At 37.2% G+C, this 26,877-nt stretch overlaps 1 protein-coding gene across 1 annotated transcript in view; it reads right to left on the bottom strand.

The window, feature by feature from the left end:
* COL3A1 (collagen type III alpha 1 chain) overlaps positions 1 to 26,877 on the bottom strand; it is a 75,506-nt gene that overhangs the window by 12,914 nt on the left and 35,715 nt on the right. The window contains exons 6-38 of the mRNA XM_026696927.2: positions 26,240 to 26,308; positions 22,816 to 22,869; positions 22,119 to 22,172; positions 20,311 to 20,364; positions 19,163 to 19,216; positions 18,516 to 18,569; positions 16,994 to 17,038; positions 16,264 to 16,317; positions 15,538 to 15,582; positions 14,713 to 14,766; positions 13,974 to 14,072; positions 13,799 to 13,843; positions 13,589 to 13,687; positions 12,001 to 12,054; positions 11,727 to 11,834; positions 11,227 to 11,280; positions 11,000 to 11,098; positions 9,155 to 9,208; positions 8,321 to 8,419; positions 7,994 to 8,047; positions 7,830 to 7,883; positions 7,310 to 7,363; positions 6,895 to 6,948; positions 6,400 to 6,444; positions 6,219 to 6,317; positions 6,017 to 6,124; positions 5,460 to 5,513; positions 4,211 to 4,264; positions 4,046 to 4,099; positions 2,833 to 2,886; positions 1,308 to 1,415; positions 1,075 to 1,128; positions 93 to 146 (exon numbers count right to left, since the gene is read on the bottom strand). Of these exons, the coding sequence (XP_026552712.2) occupies positions 93 to 146; positions 1,075 to 1,128; positions 1,308 to 1,415; positions 2,833 to 2,886; positions 4,046 to 4,099; positions 4,211 to 4,264; positions 5,460 to 5,513; positions 6,017 to 6,124; positions 6,219 to 6,317; positions 6,400 to 6,444; positions 6,895 to 6,948; positions 7,310 to 7,363; positions 7,830 to 7,883; positions 7,994 to 8,047; positions 8,321 to 8,419; positions 9,155 to 9,208; positions 11,000 to 11,098; positions 11,227 to 11,280; positions 11,727 to 11,834; positions 12,001 to 12,054; positions 13,589 to 13,687; positions 13,799 to 13,843; positions 13,974 to 14,072; positions 14,713 to 14,766; positions 15,538 to 15,582; positions 16,264 to 16,317; positions 16,994 to 17,038; positions 18,516 to 18,569; positions 19,163 to 19,216; positions 20,311 to 20,364; positions 22,119 to 22,172; positions 22,816 to 22,869; positions 26,240 to 26,308 (2,148 nt within the window). The remainder of the gene's footprint in view (positions 1 to 92; positions 147 to 1,074; positions 1,129 to 1,307; positions 1,416 to 2,832; positions 2,887 to 4,045; positions 4,100 to 4,210; positions 4,265 to 5,459; positions 5,514 to 6,016; positions 6,125 to 6,218; positions 6,318 to 6,399; positions 6,445 to 6,894; positions 6,949 to 7,309; positions 7,364 to 7,829; positions 7,884 to 7,993; positions 8,048 to 8,320; positions 8,420 to 9,154; positions 9,209 to 10,999; positions 11,099 to 11,226; positions 11,281 to 11,726; positions 11,835 to 12,000; positions 12,055 to 13,588; positions 13,688 to 13,798; positions 13,844 to 13,973; positions 14,073 to 14,712; positions 14,767 to 15,537; positions 15,583 to 16,263; positions 16,318 to 16,993; positions 17,039 to 18,515; positions 18,570 to 19,162; positions 19,217 to 20,310; positions 20,365 to 22,118; positions 22,173 to 22,815; positions 22,870 to 26,239; positions 26,309 to 26,877) is intronic.

Here is a 26,877-nt window from a genome sequence, read left to right on the forward strand (position 1 = left end):
TTCTACTTATTTTCAGCTACAATACTGGAGCTGAGAAAAGGATCTGAAAGCAAAGAAGAACTGTAAGTGTTAAAAAGTGTCGGAATTCTTACGCTGTTACCAGGAGGACCAGGTAAGCCTCGAGCTCCAGGAAAGCCAGATGCACCCTGAAACAAATGAGTATAGATGACATTAATAAGTTATCAGTAACTGCTCAACAAGAGATGGAAAAATCAAATTCAAGAAACTGGTATACCCTTTAGCAGATGCAATAAATCCTTTGCTTCTGAGTCCATCCTACCATTTCTACCAACCCTACTCAAAATGGAGCAATGTTTTTTTTTTCACTTATATATCCTTTGCCTCTGAGTCCATCTTGGCTCCTGATGACTGTCTAGTCCTTGAAGTTTATTTGTCATTTTTTTCAGAAATGATTTCCCATTACCTTCTTTCTTTGGACGGAGACATAGTGATTGGCCCAAAGCTACCCAGTTGGCTTTGTGCCCAAGGTGGGGCTACAACTCCAAGTCTCTAGTCTGGTAACCTAATTACAACACCAAACTGGCTCTCTAAGGAGATTGTTTGTTTGCATTTGACAATTTGGTTAAAAGACAATTGCATCTTTTGATGTAACATGACTCTAAATAAATGGATCTCAAGAAAAACTGATAGGCGTCAGACTGCACTTTTCCCAGCTCCAACCTAAAAGACCCCCTGTCCTTTACATAGCTATTGAAGAAGAAGAAGAAGAAGAAGGAGGAGGAGGAGGAGGAGGAGGAGGAGGAGGAGGAGGAGGAGGAGGAGGAGGAGGAGAAGGAGAAGGCATGTACAATACATGTGTATAAGATTTGAATGGAAAAGTCTGATTGTGCTAAGCCCATGGATCAGCGCTGAACTTATGAGAACATTTTGGAACTGAAATGTCAGGTGAACTGGAACATGCCATATTAAAAGGACATCTTTTTACTTTATTTATGTTTCTTCTTAAAGAAATTAGTGTGTTTAGTCCATGGTGTCTTTTAGAGGGCCTAAGAGTTTGGACGGAAAGATCAACCAATTTAGTAAACTTTTTTTTTTAAAAAAAATAATACTTACTGGAGAACCTGGACTACCACGTTCCCCCTTAGGTCCTGATGATCCAGCTGGACCCTAGGTAAGATATGAGAATTAGCATCATAATACTAAAGAAAAGAACAGACCAATCAATATATGAATTTCAATGGAATCAATATATTCAGTGGTTTCTCTTACAAAAGATACAGGATACAAAAATCAAGTTTCAAAAAAAGTAGATAATACATAGAAGATATAGATTACAGCATACTTACTGGTGCACCAGGGCCTCCTGATGGACCTGCAATTCCTGGGGGTCCAGATTCACCTCGTTCACCCGGAAGGCCTCTCTCTCCTTTTCCACCAGGTTCTCCATTTTGTCCCTATATAAAGATTAGTTATTGCAAATATTTAAACCTTAACAGTTAATGATACTTACTAAAACTTAGTAGAAGTGGAAGTAGGGCAAATCTTCCTGAAATACTAATAGACAAACTGGCTTGGAACAAAAGACCTGAAACTTAATCCAGGCAACCATTTCCATATATATATATATTCCATTTGCCAGAGAACACCAAGATTGGCAAATTCGCCACTGGCGCTCTGTGCTCTTCACAGATGAAAGCAGGTTCACACTGAGCACATGTGACAGGGTCTGGAGATGCCGTGCAGAACGTTCTGCTACCTGCAACATCCTCCAGCATGACCGGATTGGCAGTGGGTCAGTAATGGTGTGGGGTGGCATTTCTTTCGGGGGCTGCACAGCCCTCCATGTGCTCGCCAGAGATAGCCTGACTGCCGTTAGGTACTGAGATGAGATCCTCAGACCCCCTGTGAGACCATATCCTGGTGTGGTTGGCCCTGGGTTCCTTCTAATGCATGACAATGTTAGACCTCATGTGGCTGGAGTGTGTCAGCAGTTCCGGCAAGACAAAGGCATTGATGCTATGGACTGGCCCCCCCGTTCCCCAGACCCGAATCCAATTGAGCACATCTGGGATATCATGTCTCACTCCATCCACCAACGCCATGTTGCACCACAGACTGTCCAGGAGTTGGGGGATGCTTTAGTCCAGATGTGGGAGGAGATCCCTCAGGAGACCATCCTCCACCTCATCAGGAGCATGCCCAGGCATTGTAGGGAGGTCATACAGGCACGTGGAGGCCACACACACACACTACTGAGCTCATTTTGACTTGTTTTAAGGACATTACATCAAAGTTGGATCAGCCTATAGTGTTTTTTTCCACTTTAATTTTGAGTGTAACTCCAAATCCAGACCTCCATGGGTTGCTCAATTTGATTTCCATTGATAATTTTTGCGTGATTTTGTTGTCAGCACATTCAACTATGTAATGAACAAAGTATTTAATAAGAATATTCTATTCATTCAGATCTAGGATGTCTTATTTTTGTTTTCCCATGTCATTGTAGTTGTGCTTTTAAAGTTGTAGCAACGTTTCGGCAGAATCTCATCTGCCATCATTTTATATATATATATATATATATATATATATATATATATATATATATATATATATATATAATATGTATATATATATTGTGTGTGTGTGTGTGTGTGTGTGTGTGTGTGTGTGTGTGTGTGTGTGTATGTATGTATGTATGTATGTATGTATGTATTCCACTTTTCTTTCTCCTGATTTCCTTTGCAACTATTAAACATGCTGGTTGATATTTGGTATGGGTTGCTCTGCTATTTATTTACTCTACTTCAACTCATCTCAATCCAGTAGAACAAATCTTTCCCACCCTTTATGCTAAAATATCTTCATACTTACAGGTGCTCCAGGGAAGCCAGCAGGACCAGGTGGCCCTTGTTCACCACGATCACCCTGCAGGTGACAAAGGAATAGAAAAGAAGCATAACTAACCCTACAAGGAAAATGATTCCACTATGCTAACACCACTCTTTGCCTCCCTCAGCTACCCTCCTTTGCTCACAGTAATATATATTTCTAACACACTTCTTTTTGTCTTTCCACCAGAAACCTTACCATAAAGTTATTCAAAGCCCCTTGTTAATGTGCGAATTTTTCAGATGGAGTGGGAGATTCCTGCACTTTTGAATAAACTCAAGGACTTTGTAAAGAACTGCTAATCCCCTCCAGAGTGCTTCAAGAGAGCCATCTCAAGTGGATGGCTGGAACCTCCCTTCTGGTGCAGCATATTGCACCCTTTGGCTTTGCAGGCAGCATCACAGGGGATCAATACAGGTCTTTGAGCCCCTACTAATCCAATGAAAGCTGCATTTAGAGTTTTCTAATTCTTGTGAAAGAAAGAATAAGAAGTGGGTTAATATTTTCTGAAGTCCATATTCTTTAGGACAGGGATCCCCAACCCCTGCTCTGTGGCCCAGTGCCAGGCCACAGCCAGTTCGAAACCGGATTGTAAAAATGGTAGGTAAGTGTGTGTGCATGTGTGCATGAAACCATCCCAAAAAGGTTGGAGACCTCTGCCTTAGGATATAAACAAAATGGTTGCAGTCTATCTCTGCTCCTAATTCACTTGCTGATGACCTCCTTTCTACTTCCTATGTTATTTTTATTTATGAATTTACTTGTCTGTTTCCTCTTTTATGACTTTAATGGAAGAGTGACAGTGTATTACCCCTTGAGGAGGTCAAACAATCTTAGGAAGATAGGAGAGTAAGAGCTTGAAATTCTGTTTTTTTCTAATCAACATTGATTATGAAGAATTTTATGCTGTTAACTGAAGATACAGCTTTTGAGATATGAATTGATATTCTTAATTATAAATATTTGCTTGAAATTATTTGTAATATGAAATGTATTAACTTTTTAAATTTAAATATAATTTTTAGATAGGTTGAAAAGAACAGGAGTATTCTAGCATATTACTGTTATCAAGAAAGTAATCTAACTTTCCAAACCAATTAAGATTAAACCAAAAAAAAAAACACCTTTGTATGAAAATTGTAGGATTAAACACCTACAAATGTAATTAGATTGTGTATTTGAAAGAATTTCTTACCGGACCACCACGGGGACCTGATGGGCCATGGGGTCCAGCAGGTCCAGGTTCTCCCTAGAAGATAGATAGTTAAATAAATAAATCTTTTATTTCAGAATCATTTTCTTCAAAATGAATTTAATTTATATTAACATATGAATGAAATATATATGTTTGTATGTATACCTTATCACCAGATTGGCCAGATGGACCAGGAGGTCCAATGGATCCTACAGGCCCCTACAATGTTAAAAATAAAAATCAGTTGGTAGCATGGGCTTATCAATCAACAAGTATGAAAATGCAAAAACATTCAGAATACTCTTCCCTGCACTGAAAACCTCTGCTCATTTTAGTTTTGCCTTCCTAATCTACTCTGTCTCCTGTTGTGCTGAAGTTTCATAGGCAGAGAGAACATTCACAAGAATTATCAAATGAACTAGATATAGAGCCTGAAGATGTTTAACAATATGTCACAATGCTTGGGACTTGGCAAGGTATTTATTTATTATAGCAGATTCTTTAACTTGTGTCAATCAATTTGCCATTGCACAAATTCATTGAAATGAGAAGAACAAAATCTGTTTTTGTTAACAAGTATTCTTATATTTCTTCTCCCCTCACCTGTATTTTTCAGAGATTCTAATTCTAGCTCTTTGAAAGATGAGGAAAAGCTAAACTTTTAAAAGTTTAGAATTACTTGTATATGGTTGACTAGTTATTGATTATGTGCAGTCAATTTGATGCCAGCTCTTAGCAACCACAAAGCTAGTTTTTCCCTATGTTCCTAACTTTGTCCTTCAGTTCTTTCAATGTTACATCCATCATCACCATTTTCTATATGCTCGCCTATAATCTTATTCTACTTCTTTTCATTCTGTTCATTGTATTCTCATCAAGGAACTACTCTCAACTCAGTAAGAGTCCTGGAAAATAAACCCAGCTACCGCTTCAAAGAATCTTGGTAGATCTGAGGAAAATTAGGTCAACTAGATTATTTTTAATTTTATTCCTATTACTGTAAAAAATGCTTATTAAAATATTTACAAAATTGCACAAATTAAGAAAAGAGTTCCTGAAAATGACTATAAAATATATGTATCTTTTTGGAAGGCTAAGAGTGTTGAGGCAAAAACGGAATTTTCACACTCAAGCATCTCTAGAGATAAGGATTTTGCTGTGGCGCTCTCTTAATCTTGGTTAGATAAGGAAGGAGTTGCTACAAATAACCTGGAAATAGGTACAATTAATCAATCAACTACATACCCTAAACTTCTCCTCAGCATTAGAAGCTCTTGGCATGCCTAAAATATCCAGCTATAATATTAAATGCAAAATCTTTTTTAAAGCTATATGGTCTGCTGGAACCAATTTTGTTCTGTTGTAAATTAGATGAAGCAAACAAATTACCCATGACATGGCAGAATCTACTTACTCGTACTCCATCTTTACCAGGTGTACCATCGCCTCCTCTGCTTCCAGGCTCTCCCTATCCAAATGAAAGAAAAGAGCAGATACATTGCAAATAAGCTAACCAACGGCAACCTGTGGTACCATGCAGTTCATAAGCTTTCCCAAACTAAAAAGCAACGTTTATGTCTTTATTTAAAATTATATAATAAAGAGTATTAAGCAAATACAATCAGCAGGGAGACACGAAACAGGATATTGACTCAGTGGACAAAGAGTAAAGCTTCAACAACATCCACATCTGACGTAAATGAACCTATTCAAAGCATTCTTCCCTAAATCCATTAATTTCAGTTACTCTTCTCAATGTACAGAAGATGGGCTTTATGCAACCTGGAGATCTAGTTTAGTACTTACGCATATTGCCCAGCATCAGGTTTTATGAATAAGTGATGTCAATCTCAAAAGTTTAGATCGACTTAGTTAAGCTTAGTAATCCGTGATAATAAGTCCTAGTTTAGCTGGTCTTCATAATTTTGGATAGTATTATCTGGTTATTAAGGGGAATAGAAAAGAACGTACCTTTTCTCCCTTAGGTCCAGGATTTCCAGAAGCTCCTCTCTCTCCTGGCATTCCTTGCAATCCTGGAGGTCCCATACCACCAGGAGGACCAACTGGACCACTAGGGCCCTGAAATCATATTTTTCAGAACAGTTATTAGGACACTTGGAAAAAGTACCTGGAGCATAATTTAGATATACAAAGTACAATAATTTCAGCTTACTTTTCCACCTTCAGGGCCAGCAGGGCCAGGACCACCTCTAGCTCCAGGGGTACCTGGATTTCCTGGTGAGCCTCGTTCACCTGGGATGCCATTTTCACCCTAATAGAAATAAAACTATTTAGTTTTGTTTGAGTTCTTCATTTTCACATTTTTATGTGACCAGATTAGTACCCAAATTTACCTTTCCTCCTGGAAGTCCTGGAAGTCCATTTTCACCTTTTGGGCCCTATTGTGAAACAAAGGTGATTTGATTATTATTTCTGTGTTTTCATGGGTGACAACTTCCTTAATATTCAAGATGCAGCCAAACAATTCCACCTGAGGTGTCTATCCAGTCAATGACACAACTGATTACATTGATCTTCTTCCAATGCATCATATGGGGTGGGGGGGGGGGAGGGAGGGAGGGAGAGAGAAGCTTTGGAAGTATGTAATATCTGATTTCTGTAAGATATTATTAGAAAAATAGCTGGAATTATATCTGAATAATAGGTAATGAACTTTCTTAAAAGCTGAATTTTGTGTCAACGTTATAGAAATTTGTTTTTGTGGAAAAGAAAGAATGTTTCACAACAAGGTCATAGTTCTGGAATCATAATTTATATTGTTTCCCACACTTAAGTAGCACTACATATCCTTTTTACACATATTTGGGAGAGACAAAAGGACAACTTACTGGATCTCCAGGTTTTCCACTCTCTCCAGGAGCTCCTGAAGGACCAGGAAGACCCTAGCGGAAATACCGTTATTGTTTAACACATAGCCCTCTGTTCTTCAGAGATTGCATTTAAAAATGTCAGAAATAGAGATTTATTGTACCTGATGAATTTTTATAAAAATTTGAGATAGTGTTTAGTTAGGCCATTAACATCATATATGCCATTCTTGTAATTATACTCAGTGTCACACTTTTTATTATGAACCACCATACACATTAAATAAATAAAGAAATCAACAAACAAACAAACAAATATGAAATAATTTGGTGGACAAAATCAGGCAACAGTAAGCTTTTCCTTTTCTTCACTAATTTCTTGATTTCAGTTTGAATGCATTATTTTAAAAGCAAACATTGAAGAATATCAGCATACCTGAAATCCAGGTGAACCTGTTGCTCCTTGTTCTCCTCTTTCACCAGGACCACCCTGGGAAAAGAAAAATATCATTCATGGTTTTCCATTCCCCCAACAACTCCTTTCTTAGCTTGTTTGTGCTGAGCGGTAATAACTTTCAGTTCCTGGATACGAAGCTTTCAAAAACCCTAAAGGGACAACATCAGTCAATGCAGTGTTAATTAAACCACAATAAAGAAAATAAAAATTAATGTGCTATTGTAGAGTTACAATAGTCAGTGGTCCATTCCACTCAATCTAATTTTTGAAGGATTTAGGCTAACCCACTATTTTGAAAAGTATTGTTTTTCAATAAATCCTGTGATCAAAGGATGGGCTCAAATAATTCTTTCCATCACTGTAAACAATATAATGATTAATAAGTTAATGAAAAATTGTGTTATTCATTGCTTGCATCCATCACTCTTCAGTAATATAGAAGATATACATATATAGTAAGTTAATATTAATACACGACTTTTATGTTTTTATTACTTACAGGAGGTCCTGGGGGCCCCTGTCCTCCTGGTTCACCATCTTTTCCAGGTAGCCCCTGTTAAATAATAGAGTAGTGATTAGCTTACAGGGTCAACAGAATTGAACATGCGGGTGTATATGTGTAGACAGAGTGAAAGAAATTATTAAAAGATTGAGTTTACTGACCGGTCCACCAGGAGGTCCTGATCCTCCTCTTTCCCCATTTTTACCCGGTGAACCCTACAAATATAAAAGATGCAGTTTAATATCTTACCAATAATTAAACATAAAAAATTACAGGGTTCAAATGCAATTTCAATTTAACATGCTGATAGTAACATGTTTCCATATTTTCTTATTAGTTTCATTTCTTTGAATAATACACTCTTGAAAGCTTATTTCTTTGTTTAGGATTACTTTTGATAAACGAGGAGTTGACATCTCAAAGAGAAATTTTAAAAAATGTCATCCTAAATACAAGGGTAGTCTGGATAATAATGAGGTTATACTGACCTCATTGCCTTTTGGACCAGGGAAGCCCATCACACCTGGTTGACCTCGTGGACCTGCTGGTCCTGGGGGACCACTTCGCCCTGATTCTCCTGGTGAACCCTGAAAGTCATAGAGGTGAAGAGAGGAAGAAAAATAAGGAAACACTGGAAGATCACTGAGATTAAACATTCACAAACATGTTTAAACAATGGGATTGGCCCATCCCATTAAATCTAACTCTATCACAAGAGGATTGGTACAGACCCTGTCTGTCAAGGAATTTCAGCTTTGTGGGGTCAAAGAGAATAGACTTTTTCTCTGTGGCCCCTGCCCTGTAGAACATTCTGGTGCTGGAGGTGAGATCTGCACCCTTCTGACCTTCCAGAAGGACCTTAAAACATGGATTTGCCAGCAGGTTTGATGCCCCTTTGTTTTTAATTCTTATTTAAGATTTATTAATTTTAATATGTTTTATATTTACATTTTTACCATTTTACCAAGCCACCCAGAATCACTTTACCAATGAAATGTGCAGTATAACAAATGAATGAATGAATAAACAAACAAACAAACAAACAAATAAATAATAAGTGTTATCCTATTTGGTCCCTTAGAATATAATTGTTTTTTTTTCAGAAGCAGAAATTAATGCGATTCTGGTAATATTAGATGTTAATACAGAGATTATGTAAAAAGGCTTACAGAGCCATTAAATGAAATGGTCAATGAAAAGCTTGTAAATAATTCCCCAAGAAGTGAAATAAGCAACTAAATTAAATGCTCATAAAGTGACATCAAGGTAAGGCACAGTAACAAAAATAGTATGAGGTAAAACAACAGAATATAGTGACGTACAGAAGGACCTGGTTTTCCATCTACTCCTGGACCACCTGGACTCCCTGTTAAGCCCTGAATAAGAAAAAAATATATGTAATTAGAGCATGTTGAAAGCAATAGCTTTTCTAACCCTGTTTTATTATGTAAATTAGAGATTAAGAATACAAATGGGGCTATAGACCTGGTTGGAGAATTTCAAGTACTTTTATTAGCGAAATCAAGAGACGCATCCATAGAGCTCAGAAATATCTGTTGCTAAGTAAGGATATAAGGAAGATAGTTACTCGAAGTCAGGAATATTAGTCATTTCGTTACTGTAATATTAATAAAAACTTTATTTAGATAAGTTTTTTCAAGAATCAAGTTCACAAGGATGAGGTAAAAAGCTTTCCTGATAATTTCTAGCTGACCTAAGTTTATATAGAAAACACTAAGCAAATTTGTGCTTGGTTGATACATGTATGGGAGATCACCCCAGAATCTCAGAACAATAGACTAGAGTGGGAAGATAAAATACATCTTGGAAGAAGGAAACAGGAAACCATTTCTAAATTGGCTACCTAGCTGTGTCTATATCATCACTGATTTTGACCTGAGATAGTCTTTGCCTTTTATTAAGAATATAGTCATTTGAAATGAAGCTCAAATTATTTTTACTGGGTGGTGTAAAAACAGTTGGTTACTGCAATCATCATGAAAGATAATCAAGTGACTAAAGAAGCTTATGATTCTTCAGTTTACAAAAAGTTAAGCTGCAGGCAAAAAGTCAACCAATTAATAATGAAACTCAATACCAATATCATTTTGTACCATGGCTCTTGATCCTAAAAGTCTATTTATCAATTCTTTAGGGTACTTTATCTGGGGGAGAGGGATTCTACACACTTGATCAGTATGCTTCATTTCCTAAGAGAGCTATCCTACACTCACTGATTTAAAGATTCACCTGAGTAAATAGCCTGTTTGTTTGTTTGTTTTAATTTATTTTTTATACAGGAAAGATCTGGCTAATTCACAGAAAAAAAAGAAAAATTTCCTTGGGTTGCAGGTAAGGGCCCACACATTAAATAAATCTGGACATCTAGCAGAAGGGACCAAGCTAAATAAATTAGATATGTTCTTCCTGACATTAGATTTTTCTCAGTAGAGAGATTATTTTTCTTCCTATAACAACACTATTTTCTCATTACATTACCACAGTGAGTTCAGTTCTTTATAAGCTTCAAAACCTATATAACAGGGCTTCACAATTTATCCTGGGTTAAAGACTTTGCCTTTTAGAGATATACTGGGACCTTTGTTTACATTAATAATGAGTGAGCTATTCCTTATGATTGTACCCTATGACTATCATTAAATGTTGTACGTTATGATTCTTGATTCTTAACAAATGTATCTTTTCTTTATGTATACAGAGAGTATTTACACCAAGACAAATTACTTGTGTGTCCAATCACATTTGGCCAATAAAGTATTCTATTCTATTCTATTCTAATTAAACCAATTGACTAGCACTGACATTTAATAAAAATTAAAACAATTTCAAAAGGTTATATATTTAATACTGTTCCCTTTCCTTCACAGCCTGTCAAATTCTCTGAGAGCTATACCTCAAACTTTCTAGCATTACATTCTGAAGGCAACAGTGAAATATCTATAAAGAAAGCCAGGTATCTTTTAGATATAACTGATTCTCAGAACTACTTTTGAGATATTTGCATTAACTGTAACAAGTATTTATAATCTGGGAATATGGAATCTGATCATTAATAAGGGAATGCATTGGTCTTTTTTGTTCTTGTTGCATCTTTCCTAATAATGTCTCTGAATTTTATATTCTACACCCAGGAGATTTCTACTTACTCTCATTCCTGGAAGGCCAGGGCTGCCATCCCGTCCTGGTTCTCCAGGAGCTCCTCTTGGACCAGTAGTGCCTGGACCACCTCGCTCACCAGGTGCCCCCTTAAATGACATTGAACAATATGATCATACAAGGACACGAAGAAAAAGGGGATTACAAATCATAATGTGGCCTGAACAAAAAGTAGTAAATGAAACCAAAAGCTCTAAGTAAGAAACCTATTCTTCACCTTTTCACCTCCAGGTCCACTCGGACCAGCAGGACCGCGGAATCCTGGAGCACCCTGAAAAATACAAAGAAAGACATTTTTTACTGAAAAACTCATGAAGGGATTTCCAAAAGTAAGAATATCACACAGTAATGAAGTTGAGAAATCAATGCATATTTTCAATTTGTGTTCTTATGTGTGATTATTCTGAGATCTAATGACTAGAAAAATTGCAGATTATGTCCTTGTTAGCATACTGAAGTGTAGCATAAAAAAATTAATGATAACAAGAGAATTTTCTCTATCGGCATTAACAATCCCATTGCCTTTTCTCTGGTGAACAACCATCTTATTGCTTTTAATTCCAATTCTTCTGAATAATCCCATTGGTTTGATTAGCAATTTAGCCATAACTGAAGTACACAAATAGGGTTAGAGCACAAATGTATCTGGAAAAGGAGTGCTGACTACCATAGGTTGCCTTGTGTTCTTGTCTAAAACAAAGCTGTTAGAATACTTGCCCGTTCTCCTGCAGCTCCAGGTATGCCATTGGTGCCAGGTTGACCAGGTGCTCCTGCCTTGCCTTCTTCTCCTGGAGGACCAGCACTACCAGGGGTGCCATTTTCACCCTTATAACAAAGGCCATCAAACAGTCATGGATAAAGCTAATGACATTTCAAGATAAACTTTTACCAAAACAATGCAACTTTTCAACTTAAGGTTTACTCTATTTTAGTAAAAAGGGCAGGCCTATTCCACCCCAGATCTACTACAGCTGTATAAATTAATACTTACACGTTCACCTCTTGGTCCTGGCTCTCCTTTTGCACCATTTTTACCAGGTTCACCCTAAAAAGAATACAAGACTGATGAATTGCTCTGTCAAATTTCAACTCTAGACCTAGAAAACCTAGAACTACGCTGCCTCCCATCTGATCTAAATATAGTATAAAATCATACATTGCAATGTCCTACCTGCAAATGAATACTTCAGCTTCAATCATAACAATACAAGAGCACACAATAGATACAAACTCAAGTTAATCAAACCAAACTAGACTGCAGAAAATACGACTTCAGAAACAGAGTGGTCAATGTTTGGAATACTCTACCTGACTCTGTGGTTTATTCCCCAAATCCCAAAAACTTTAACCTTAAACTGTCTACTATTGACCTCATCCCCTTCCTAAGAGGCCTGTAGGGGGTGTGCATAAGTGCACCAATCATGCCTACTGTCCCTGTCCTATTGTTTCTTTTTATTTTTCTTATAAGTATTCAAAACTATGTTTATTCTTATACCTATATCTTGTAAGCGATTAACAAATCAAATAAATACTAAATACTAAATTTGATTTGTTCGGTCCCATCAAACACAGATCTTGGTAGTAGATTAGAATCTTGCTTACAATGAAAGACAAGGGTTTATTTGGAATTGGATCCAAAGAATCGTGTGTACAAAGAGAATGTGAATCAATACTGTTACTCTGTGAATTCTTCTGCAAGCACTAGATAGATTTCTTACAGTGAGATGTTACTGAGCATTGAGGATATTGATAAGATGATAGGCTAGGTATACAAATATGTAAGATGTTTTGAGACAGCTATTACAGAATCAGTCTGTGACAGAAATGTGTATAATCTAAAGATGATAAACCATGCAATGTTGTTCTATATTTCCAGTATAGAAGGCCATTTTATATTATTTTTAGGTAGCAAAAAAGTAGAAAGTCTTTTGCTGAATTTGATTTATGAAGTTGAGTCTTATATAGAATCCTACTTCCTTCTAGATCCTTGTTCTGATATTAATCCTTTACTCAGTGCTATTCTGGTATATTTCTCCTTGTAGGAGAAGATAGGAAACAGAAGACTCCACAAAAGAGGAAACACGGGGCATAGAAACCCCTTTGAATGTTACAGGGAGGCAGATATACAAGTGAGCATGTTACTTGAACATTACCTCTGGATCCAAGTCAACTTCTTTAAATTGAAGCATTTCAGAGTGAATATCTGATCTACACTTACACGTTTATTGCCTCAATATATAAATGAGGAGACATGTATATTGCCCCTTCTCTCCGATAAATTCTTACTCAGCATGTAACTGTCTTAAAATATTTTCTTACTGTTAATATTTGGACCTTCTGGCCCTCCCATGTTTTAGATTATCAAAATTATACAACAGGAAAAAAAAGGTTGACAATCTCCACATATTGAAAAAAATGGGGGGGGGGGCTGAAATCCAGGAGTTATCTCCCTCTACCCAAATCATACCCTTCTGTCAAAAGACATTGTACAGATTTCTACAATATGGCACATTTTGTGTGTATCTGAATTCATTTTTCATGTAATCATGACATAAAAAAATAGCATGCTGATGACTTACAGATGGACCTCTTTGTCCAGGGATTCCATTAATTCCAGGAGGACCAGGAGGACCACGAGCTCCACTTAGACCAGGAGCACCAGGAATTCCAGCAGCACCCTGGATAAAAGCAACATTTGCTCAAGAAAGATACCATGGAATGATTTGAGTCAACATGCATCTTGCTTAGGAAAATGCAGTGGCATACACCACTCTGCCTGGGACACTTACTGGAAGGCCTTTGGCACCAGGATTTCCATCACGTCCTCCAGGACCCTATTGACAAAAGATAATAGCTTTTATTAGGTTATGCATTTTTTTTGAAATACTATGATCTTACTAAAATACACTTTACTAAAATCTAAAATAGACTTGAGACATCATTTTATAAAGAACATATACTTACGGGAGGGCCAGAACCCCCAGGTTGGCCTGGAGGACCAGCATCTCCTTTTGGTCCAGGAGGTCCACTAGAGCCTGCGGGACCAGCAGGACCATTTTCACCCTGTGAAGTGAGAGAAAGTTAGACCAATCAAATTAACAATATGTGGCAGCTGGACAACTTTATTGGGGTGGTGGTACTGGATCCCTTGTAGTTTGAAAGGTTTGGCAATGTGCTAATGAATATTCTCTAGAAGAAGCATTATCGCAATGAAACCTCAAATATTCTTGCTGGTGCACTGAACATGGAATGGTATCTAGCAGAGGATAGAATAGTAGAGGGTAGAAAGAATGAAGGGCATATCAGCATCAGTAGTGCCCATCAATATTCCACAGTAACAGTAGCTTCCCTCCTTCGAAGGAATATATACCAGACATAGGCTAATATATGAAAGGAGAGGTGCGGTGGTCTAGAAGTGGAGCTCTTGCCTCACAATCAGGAGGCTGTGATTTTGATCCTTCATAGAGGCAGATATTTCTCTTTCTGGGCACAGTGAGAATATATCTGCTGAACAAAACTCTGCATTGGAGACAGGAAGGGCATCTGGCCAGTAAACACTCTGCTAGCTCCATTCGGTTGCCCAGATTCCACCCCGCAAGGGATTATGGGGTCATTAAAGATTATGATGATAGGTCAATATATGAAACATCTTTTTTTAGAGTGTTAATTCAGTTTCTCTTTTTATATATGCAGTAGTAAATACCTTAAAACCTGGAGTACCAGGAAATCCTGCAGGTCCAGGAGGGCCTGGTGGACCCTGAAGAAAATAGAATAAGGATATGATTACTTGAGGAAAATTATCAACAATTTCTTTAAAGAAAACAAATGTTGTTTGGTATTACATCATATTCAAATGAGGGGGGGAAAGGCTTTTGTAATTGAGCCAACCAATGTAAAATTGTGTTGTAAAACAGATATCTATAACACACGGAGCCTCTGTGGGGCAAATGTAGCTCTAATTATATGACTTTTTGTTCTTAGGGTGACTTGCGGAGCCTCCAAGATAAGTTGACCAATAATAAAGTTCTTGAACCTCCATCCAAATCTAATTATCTGCTAATTTATTATAGGGTTCTTTTTTTCAAAAGCACTGGATTTTCATTTTCTCTGCGTTATTTGCAAATTTTAGTGTACATTATCTATTATATAAATTCATCTACTGTCCAGGTCTTAAGAGTTTGCAACCTTGATCTTTTAAAGGAAAAGGTGGGAGAAATAATATTTGAAAATATTATTTTATTTCAAATATTATTTGAAACCCAATTAATGTGCCAGGTTAGAAATAAAAAGACTGTGAGATCTAATTCCACCTTAGACATGCAAGCCAGCTGGGTAACTTTGGGACAGTCACTCTTTCTCAGTCCAATTCACCATGGCTTGTTGTAGTATAAAATATAACAAGTATAAAGTTTCAGGTGGGATTTGGGGGATTCAAGGACCATAACTTATACTTTAGCTAAGAATTTCAATATGGAAAATCAGAAAAGGGATGGGAAATACCTGAGAAAGAAAGAAGAGATATACTTACAGGTTGGCCCGCTGCTCCAGGGCTACCATCGTTACCACGACCACCCTGAAAATACAAGGAATTGATTAGAAATAAATGAATGTTGCTTGTGGTGTTTTAAAAATAACTAAACAATATCACAGAGCTTACAATAATGAAAGTTCTATAACCTTTCATAACTGCTCTGAACTCATTTATTTATAGGTATTACAGTTCTTTAATAATTAAATAAGGAACCCTAATATCTTAAATGTACATAATAAGATATACAGTATATGGGATGTTATCTAATTATATATTATCTATTTGCATTTTTTAAATAAAAAGAATTGTTCTGTGAAAAGGATCCCATGTCTTATCACTAAATTGCCTCAACTGGGATCATATTCGGATAGTCTTTTTTGAACTGGAGCAGGCAAGCCAAAAATGGGGCAAAAGAGGAACACATAAGGGCCAAAAATAGCAAACAACATTTTTTATACACCAAATTATAAATATGGATAACACACTGCTAGAAAACTATAGAATCAGAAATGGCAAAGTTGTGCCCTTGAAGTGAGTTGTAAAATGTCTCCAAAAAGACTGATTTTTGCCAGAGCAACTCACAAAAACCAAAGGTAGTACAACAAATTTGACTTCCATTATCTTGTCCCTTCCACGATTCTTAGAGTCTATAATTATATACCAGAGAATCAAAATTGGCAATGATAATAAGAGTTTATATTAAACTTTCACCCAATTACTTACTGCAGTTCCTGGAAGCCCAGCTCGTCCTCTTTCACCAGGCAGACCTCTGGGTCCCTGAGAAACATACAAGACTTTTAGAGAATGCAGAGCAACCCAAAACATTCAACACTGAAGGAACAGCTGTAAAACCTTCATTAAAGAAAATATTACAGGTGAATCATACGATTTGGATAAACCATGGTTCAAATTAGGCATTTGAGGAAATCAGGGATGCTTGATATGTAACATGATTTTTTTCCCCTTTCTCTTATTTTTAAACAGTTCTTGTTATGCTTCCTCAGATCAGAAGTGATTTAGGCAAGGAGGATTAATTTAAAACCAGAATGTACAATAAGGTAAGAGGGGACTGGCTGGAGGCTTCACATTGCAATTCCAGCATTATATGTGAATTAGGCAAATACATATGATTGCCTCAGGTGTCTATGATCTTATCCCCAGGGTTGGCACTACCAATGAGTATCCTGCAAAAATTATTTGAAACTCAGCTCAGCCATACTTTTATTATTGTTAAGCTTAATTGCAACTAAATATGTGATAAATCTCATGTACTTCTCCAATCAGAATAGAAATGTAAATCTGTCTCCTTATTACTTACTACATAGATTACCACAGAGTTCAACAGATTTTTCTTCATGTGGATGAGTAAAAGAATTACAAATTTATGATAATTTTATTGTTTCTATTGCTGTTTTCTCCCACATACTTTCTACAATATTGTTCAGAAAGTTACCATTGGTCCTGGGGATCCATTTTCTCCAGGAAGGCCATTTTCACCCTATGCGATAAAGGGAATATTGGTCAGTATATCATCTGTGTTATTCCACATTTGAGCAAACCACTTTACATTATTGTCCCAATTCCATCTTTCTCATATTCTCATCATTCCTACTGCCTTCCCCTATTGGTATTTTATGATTTATCACTTGTTATTTGTATCTTATAATTTACCACTATGACTTACCACTTTGTTATTTGTGGGTACATTGAGAGCTTATGCACCAGAGACAAATTCTTTGTGTGTCCAATCACATTTGGGCAATAATGAATATTTCCATTCCTATTCCCAATCAAGCAAGAACCTAAGCACTCTAAAGCAATTTTTCATATTTGAATCTCTTTCTGCATCAGACCAGTTCAGTACAAAAAGGAAGGGTCAGTTTGCACCAGCTGAAACTATACATACTGTATAATTCTCCTTATGGAGATCATTTTTATCAATGAAAATGTGGCATGCAAACTTTAGAAATGAATAAACAAGCAAACTACCAATTTCTTAACAGAGTGATCATTTTGGAAATGATGTGATGGGCAGTGGAGAGACAAAGTAATTGAAGATAACCAATTTTGCTTCAACAAATGATGAGGATGATATTACTGCATCTGTCCATAGAGTAACCTCATGAGAAGAAAAAACTGGTATGTACAAGATTTTTTTTAGGACAGCTCAATATGCAGTGGTAAATGTACTTTTCTATCAAACTCAATTTAATAAGAACATAAGATTTCCAACAACTAGAAGCCAAAAGCAGAGTAAAACTATGATTAGAGGTAGTATATGGCCATTCTAATTAGCAATCCCTAATGGATCAGTTTAATTAGTCTTGTTTTCAGAGTTGTCCATCATCTTGTTAAATATGTTTTAAGTGAACAAATATTTCATTGATCTCTTTTATAATCAACATTTTGGGATGAAACATATTTACTTTACTTTGAGAAGCGGGGCAGGGGGGAATCCCAATGCTTATCTTTAACTACTTTCTTTTCACTGTTCACAGATGGGTATAAGGAAGCCTTCAGAAAAATTGACTATCAGAGAATATAAATGAGCAAAATAAAATGTAAATAAAAGCATATATTTATAAATTTTGTGAACTGAACTCAGAGTATAATCCTGATATTTCAGGGGCAATTGGGTAAATCATCTCACACTGGAAGAAAAGGCTTGACCTCAGAGGTAGTAACCCCACTTTCTGTCCCCACCCCTGCCTCCAATTCAGATGTCCATGCCAACAACCTTTTCCCACTTGTCTGAGAAACAGAAAGAAAGGAAAGTGGGGATTACAAGTGAGGCACGAACATAATGGGAGAGCCATTACCAGGAAAAAGAGGCAGATTCAGTTCTGTCTGGATGTGACCAGCAGGTAAATATTCTGAGAAGCCCAAGAGACAGCCACTGTTTAATATATTCTAAAGAAGAATTTTATCTGACTAAACCTGTCTTCTTCTGCACAAGTAATAAATGTAAATTGTACCTTTAGACCAGGAGCACCTGGATCACCTTTGCTACCATCTTTTCCATCAAAACCCTTTGTGCAAAAAGAAGAAGAAGAAGAAGAAGAAGAAGAAGAAGAAGAAGAAGAAGAAGAAGAAGAAGAAGAAGAAGAAGAAGAAGAAGAAGAAGAAGAAGAAGAAGAAGAAGAAGAAGAAGAAGAAGAAGAAGAAGAAGAAGAAGAAGAAGAAGAACCATATGAATGACACATAGGACATTTCCTAAATCAAAATACTGAACATCTGGAATGTTTATATATCTCCCAAGCAGTATCTAAAACTTGTAAAGTGAGGATGACCCCTAATTTTTATATCTACATTGCTTCATGTTCCCCCAACCCACCCAGCTATAGTTCATTGCATTTGCTTCAGCAATTCCTTTAGAAAAGTTTCTGACTGTAACATGCTATCTGCCACTGTAACATCTGCTATTATAGTTTTCTCCAACATGGTGCCAACCTGATGAGCTGTATCTCAACTCTGATAAATGCCCACCAGAATTCTATAGAGATTGCTTTAATTAAAATTATCTGGAGAGCATTAAGTTGAAGAAGCCTGAAGCAGAGCTAGCTGTGTTGATATCATCCTCTAATTTTTTTTTATTATAGAATATTTGAGGTTGAGCACTTACCCTGTGACCTTTCATTCCAGGCATTCCAGGCATTCCACTAGGTCCTTTGTGGCCCTAAATTAAGACAGAGAGAGAGAGAGCACAATAAGATGAGAAGAATTGCATTGGAAGGTTATGATGATCAGGAAATGATAAACAGGCTAAGAGTTTAAGCATGGCTAATGGAATACCTGAGGAATTATCAAACCAGAGAAAGCCAAAAGGAGGAATTCTTCAGAATACAAAAAATACATCAATATTTGTAAAAAACCGGACCTTTGGAATGGATTATTTCTGAATATTCAATTACAAGGTGTTCATGTAATTAGATGGCATACCATGACTTTCAGTTTCAATCGATCTAAAAACAATATTCCTCAGCTTTGATTGCAGAAGGAAGCTGTTCTTTTTGCAAACATGGATGTTGCTACATTTTCTATGATTTTGTTCTTTGATAAGAAGTTGCCATAGGATGTGAATTCATGTTATTTGTCCTCTGCTTCATTTGCTGTCAGTAGTGTTTAATTTGATTGATTGCTTTTGGTTTATAACTTTCAGATGTTACTGCTGTGGTGCCCTCAGTTAGGTTTTCACTTTCTACCTGATGAAATGGCAGGGAAGCTATAGGAGTGAAGAAGAAAGCTGTAGGCACAGAAAGACTGTAACAGCATGGCTATTTTTACAACTGGGAATAAAGCCTATAACTTTCTCATAGCCACAGAACTAGCAATAGCAATCAATATCATTGATAAACAAACATAAATCTTGTAAGTGAAGTGAGAAAATAGGAGACCTGGAAATGGCTGAGGAAATTCAACAAAACAAAATCTCTTATTTGTAACCTCATTGTCAGATCACACAGATGGAAAGGCATTTTTTATACTGATTTGTGGATATCTTAATTGGGGAGGACTATGCCTGAGTGGAGATGAATGCTAAAACATGCCATTTTCCATTAATGCTATGTTATGAAATAGTAGGGTGTCATGACTTCTTCCTACAAAATAGGACTTAGTTTGATAATGGTGGGGACTGAAGAATGCAGTAAGAGGACAATGGCATAATTACATCACACAAGCGATTGAAATGGGGGTGGAGTTTTTCACTGGAGTTTTTCAAAAGGCTTAGCACCTTTTAGAGTTGGTTTCCAACATATCCCGTTTACTTACAGGAGTGCCAGGAAATCCACGTTCTCCAGGTCTTCCAGGTCTTCCAGGTTCTCCCTGAAGACACAATATACAATTACTACACATAGACACCAACACACATATTCTATAGTCAATCTGAGAAGGACTAGAAAATCAGAACACATAATGATGAGAAGAAGATTTGGCTATATATTATGGAGCTACTGCTGGTTGGCCTTACAAGAATTAAGGCAACTGGAATATTTCCTGTCCACAGCCAAAATATCTTCAGTAGACCTCCAGACAAAATATTTCTTGTTTTCTTTCAGTGCATAGGCAATCTGGCAGGTCTTTTGACTGATAATGAAAGAATTTACAAGTGGTTATTTATACATTTATATCCTGAACTATTTTCAGTCAGAAATTTGATCATTACATCATCTAGCAGTTTTATGGATGATGGAATGGGAAGTCTTCTAGATTGCTATGAGTTTATATATGAGTAGTGAAAGCAAACAAAACACATTCACAGATGGAAGACTGCAGAAAAATTAATGGGAAATATCTATCTATATGTAGGGCATTTGCTCAACTGAAGTATTCTCTATTTTCTAATGGGATGATATTGATTTAATTGGTTTGATTTTATTGCAATGCACGTAAGATTCTATTCATAAAACAATTCTACAGAATTAGTGGAATGTTCTTTTTTTTGCATTTTTCTCTATCCCCATAGAATGATATATGATCTAAATAAGGAATTCTGAGGAAAATTGCTCAAAAATCACCTCTCCTTCTTCAGTCAACAGAAGCCTCTTCTAGATCTAGGGACTTCATGAATAAATAGACCCCTTCCTATTGTGAAGAGCAAAAATATGTCTTTGCTAATGCAGAAATATTAGGCTACCTTAGTTAATAAGCACTGCAGGGGCTTATTAATCAAGAGGCCTTCTCTTTAGTTATGTTTTCAACTAAATCTAATCATTAAAACTTTAACCTGGTTTTCAGGGAAGAAACTGTCCAAAGGCTAGGATACAAACAATTCAAACAATTTACAGCAGGGGTGGGATCCGAAAGGGTTAACTACCAGTTCGATGATTTACGTGCGTGCCTGTAAATCGTCATCAGCACGCTGTGTGCAGAGAAGTAGCCTTTCAAAAAGCACTTTTTTCCTGCTTTTTAAACTGCAGCTGTGCCTTGCAAGGAAGCTGAAGTTGAAAAAGCGGGAAATAAAAGTCAGGTAAGAGCCCAGGTGGGCAGGTGGGCCAAAACATCAGCAGACATAGAACCGGTTCTATGTCTGCTGTTCTTCAGAGCTACTAGTTCTACAGAGGTGGACAGAACCGGTAGAAACCCACCCCTGATTTACAGTATAATAATTTAGAACAACTTTAAAAAAAAAACATTCTTTCTGAAAAAAAAAACATTAAAAATCTAAAATGCTGCCTCACAGGATGGAAATTAGTTGATTTTTACTTCTTTGTACTGTAAATACATAAAAGAGCTTTTGTCAGTTGGGTTGAAATATCGATCAAATTGAAGATGCCAATATCTATGGAAAATCAGAATTATTTGGAGCCAGCATATGAGCAGAATGCTTTTTTAAAAAAATTCTGTAGCTTTATTACTCTTTCCTCTTCAAGCAATACCTTTTCCCCTCTCTAAATCTGCTTTTAAGTATTAGGCAACCTTCCATGTTGAAGTGTGCTGTGGTCCCCTGAAAAGTATTAAAGTCAGAAGAAAAGGCCTTGAATAACTGCAACTATACCATTCATACTATATGTGTCTGTAGAGCGACATGCCAAAAAATCTATTTATCTTTATTCATATATTGATAATCCAAAACTTACATCTTTTCCTGAAGGTCCAGGGGGTCCTATCATTCCTGGTGGTCCAGGAGAACCCTGGAAAGTAAAATAAAGTTAAATAAAAGCCAAAGGTAAACAGATGCTTTCCTTTTTGTGTGGTTCTTTTGATACATAATATAAAGGCTATAGTGTTTAAAGCACCAAAGTAGCTCTCAGAGAAACCAGGTGACTGTGAGTTGTAATCTCTCCTTATGCATAAAACCAGCTGGGTGATCTAAGCTCAGTCATTGTCTGTCAGCCCTAGGAAGAAGACAATGGCAAATATGGATTTGAAGGAATATCCTCCTTCCCCAAATTATAAAACTTCAGAAACAGGATTGTAGAGAGGATGGAACTGGAATGATGGAGTTTACAGAATTTTGCCCTATCATGTTTAGGTCCAAATCATTGTAGGCCACCTCAGCTCCCAGTTTGGAATTGCCTTTAAAATCATAGCTCTAAAAAGCTCTTGCAGGTTGTTAGAAAGTTCCTTGGTAAACACACACAACTGCAGCTATATACACAGCTGTGGATAGAAGACCTCTAAACACAATAGTCCAAGAGGCATATGATTTCATTCACTCATGAAGCAAACTATTTTTCCAATTGGATAGCTAACACAGGTATACACAAACTAGCCTATCTTAAATATGATATACTGTATAGTATGAGATCTGCAGAAATGAATATTGATACTTACAGGAGCTCCAGCTTGCCCAGGTTCACCAGGTGGGCCTTGGTATCCATGAGGTCCCTAATGAAGAAAAGATGAATTGCTTTCATTAGATCACTGTTTACCATATCCACAATCAGATGGAACAAATTTCCACTATTTGAATAATCCTTAGGAACTACAGGGAATTGGACCAGATGAATCAATTCTATTTCATTTGTGCACATAATAATTTAATGTGTCTTGTAAGTAATTGCCTTTTTTTGTACAAAGCACCATATAAATGAATGCTGGTTTTGTATGTTTTTTTTGTCCTCCTTCCTCTTCTTATGGAAGGGAGTACCTAGAGGGTAATGGTAGCAAAACTCAAGATAGTAGTCACAACTTCGCAATCAGCCTTCCCCAATATCCGTGTCCTGTGGGCTGCATTATAATTGCTTCTTATTATATATGAATTGAATATGAGGAGAGCCAGTTTGATGTAGCAATAGGCTAGAAACCAGGAGAGTGTCATTTACAGCCCGCTCTTAGACACAAAAAAAACAGCTGGGTGGCCTTGGGCCATTCACTTTCTCTTAGGCCTAGGAAGTAGACAATGGCAAGACCCTTCTGAAATCTTGTCAAGAAAACTTGCTCCAGTTAGAAGTCAAGACTGATTCAAAGGCAGCCCCCCCACATCTGAATTCTGGTTAAAACTAAGGTTAAACTTAAAACTAAGTCTATAGTTTGGCAGAGAGCCAGATGTGATACTCTATTTTGTTTTAAATACTCAACATTCCAAAGCGTACATTTACTAGAGAGGATTTCATTTAAAAACAAAAGCCAGTGCATCCACTTTGCTTCTCCGCTAGGATAGAATAGAATACTTTTATTGTCACTGCATTCCACGAATACAATGTAATTTGAAAGCTACTCCAGCACAGTGCCCCAAACACCACATCACAATCATACTACAGATTTTTAAAATTAAAATAATTATAATATTAGTTCTTGTCGGCTGTAGACTCAGACACATATATCACCAAACACGCACACTAAACTGAAAAGCTGCAGTAACGGAGTGTGCTGCCATCTTAGAATAGGGAGGTCAGTGGAACAAGATTTACTAATTTGTGTAGTGCTAAGCTGTTTTTAGTCCTCTATCACAAAGAGTTCCTCCTTGGGCACACCTTAGCTGAGGGAAAGAACATTTGCACCTTGGTAGTAAGGCACTTTTGAAAACTTGAAATGTCTGACATCTTTTCAAACCTCAAACCAGGTATTTTCCCCACCTGGGTTCCCCCAAAAGGTTGGTGTTTTAATAGCTATGCTACTAGACCGGTGGTCACCCACCAGTGGGCCAGGGGCCACTGGTGGTCTGCAAGAAAATTTTGCTGGTCCTCAATGTCATCCCCAAACACCCCCAAAACAATTAATCCAGGCTGCGCAGGAACACAAGGCTGTGCCACCCACATGGCCCGCAGGAACACAAGGCTTGCATCACTTGCATTGCAAACAACACGAGGTAGGGGGGGAGGGGGGGAAGCGGGGGAGGAACTTGCCCCACTCACCCCACATGCCTGACCTGGCCAGCAGGATTCTTCTTTCCACTTCTTTCTTCTGCTTTTGAATGCACTCAAGGAAAGCAGCAAAACTCTTTCTTTCTCTCCCCCAAACTCTGCCAGAAATGAGTCTTTGGGACTCTGCAAGACATCCTGCTCCAAGAGGCTCTGCCGGCACGACAAGCCTCACAAAGACTCATTTCTGGAGGAGTTTGGGGGAGAAAGAAAGAAAGATTTCTGCTGCTTCTGCTGCTTTCCTTGCATGAAGCCAAAAGTCTCTCTCTCTCTGTCTCCCCCTGAGAATGGACCTGGAAACAGTATCCTGCAATCCCAAATAAAGAATGATCTATGGCAGATAATGGGGTGGGGAATTTTCCTGCAGACTTTTTTTGGAATTTTCCCAGGGTCTCTGGTCCGCAGATTAAAAATTATGAGTTTGGTAGTCCCTGAGGTTGAAAAGGTTGGTGACCCCTGCACTAGACAGCCTTTAAGAAAATGTATTGGTTCAAAATATCTTTAGCAGCCCTATTAAACAGCAGAAGGCCACAGAATTTACAGTTTTTTGCTGTACCCAGACTATGTACATATCTACATAGACTTCTGTAAAGCCTTTGATTCAGTGGTACATGACAAACTACTCCTAAAACTAAAATCTTATGGTATCTCTGGACATCTGCATAACTGGATAGAAACATTCCTGTCAAACAGACAACAAATTGTCACAATTGGGAATGTCCTATAAAATTCTGTACCTGTCAACAGTGGTGTCCCCCAAGGCAGTGTTCTAGGACCAACTCTCTTCATACTCTACATAAATGATCTCTATGATCACATTAAGAGCAACGGCGTTCTCTTCGCTGACGATGTAAAGCTATTCAACACCACAGACAATACTGCTACCCTTCAAAAAGACCTCGACTATGTATCAGAATGGTCAAACAAATGGCAACTTCAAATCTCAACAAATAAATGCTCTAAAATACAAGCTGAATAGTCAAGACCTTGTTGATGATCCAAACTCTGTCACGGATCTTGGAGTACTCATCTCTAATGATCTAAGTGCTAGAGGCCACTGTAACTACATAGCCAAAAAAGCATTAAGAATTGTTAACCTAATCTTACGTAGCTTTTTCTCTGGTAATATTACACTACTAATTAGAGCATACAAAACATTTGCTAGACCAAAACTCGAATACAGCTCATCAGTCTGGAACCCACATTACGTATCTGATATTAACACAGTTGAGAAAGTCCAGAAATATTTCACAAGAAGAGTTCTCCACTCCTTTACTCGTTCCCGAATGCCTTATGCCACCAGACTTGAAATTATAGACCTAGAAAACCTAGAACTACGCTGCCTTCAGTCCGATCTAAGTATAGTATATAAAATCATACATTGCAATGTCCTACCTGTCAAAGAATACTTTAGCTTCAACCATAAAAATACAAGAGCAAACAATAGATACAAACTCAAGGTTAATCGCACCAAAGTTGATTGCAAGAAATAGGACTTCAGCAACAGAGTGGTCAATGTCTGGAACATTCTACCTGACTCTGTGGTTTCTTCCCCAAAGCCCAAAAACTTTAACCTTAAACTTTCTACTATTGACCTCACCCCTTTCCTAAGAGGTCTGTAGGAGGCGTGCATAAGCGCACCAACGTACCTACCGTCCCTGACCTGTTGTTTCTTTTATTTTTCTTATATGTAGCCATGTATTCATAACTATGTTTTTACCTATACCTATTATCTTGTAAGCAATTGACAAACCAAATAAAATAAAATAAATAAATATGTTCCTTAGAGTTTAATGCACATTCTTACCTTTCTTAGTGACATGGTTAGCACAATTAACCAACAGTATAAAATATAACTGGACTGGAAGCAAGAAAAGAAATAGACAAATACTTACAGGTGAACCTGGCTGACCAGCGGGACCAGGAGGGCCAATAGGACCAGGTAGGCCAGGAAAGCCACCACCCTATGGGAAAGATTGAAAAATAATGCTGTGAATTGCAGATAAAATGAATTCTTAATTCTGTATCAAAATAGAGTAGAAAGGGCAGTGTATATACTGTAACAAAAGCTAGTTATGTGAAAAGTGGAAATGCTTTTAATTTGAACCACTCTAGTATTAAATCAGCATTTCAGTTCAGCTTCAATTAGTTTCACTTCCTAGGCTGATGTTAGGCAAAAATAACTCACTGCACACAAAGCAATGAACAAGGCAGTACAAGTCATTGGGATGAGATAGAAGGTTCTGTTTGGTAAGCCAAGTTCATTTGTGTACTGGCTATGATTTAATTATGGATTCTGGGAAGTGAGACATAGGTACCACATCGCTGGTTGACCTGAGTAGAGTTACCAGTTCCTCACCTGGGGACTGTGCTTGTCTCATGGGAAAATTTGGGGAAGATATAAGGCTATGAACCTTGAGCAGTCGCAAAAAGGTACATCAGTTATTTGACATCTCTTTCCCTCTCTTTCTCTGAATGGTAGTAACATGGTCATTTTGTTTCCTCTAGATATTATTTCCCTGTATCTTGTTTT

This window comes from Pseudonaja textilis, chromosome 1, assembly GCF_049901715.1.
Source record: "Pseudonaja textilis isolate UNSWEBS1 chromosome 1, rPseTex1.2, whole genome shotgun sequence".
NCBI lineage: Eukaryota > Metazoa > Chordata > Lepidosauria > Squamata > Elapidae > Pseudonaja > Pseudonaja textilis.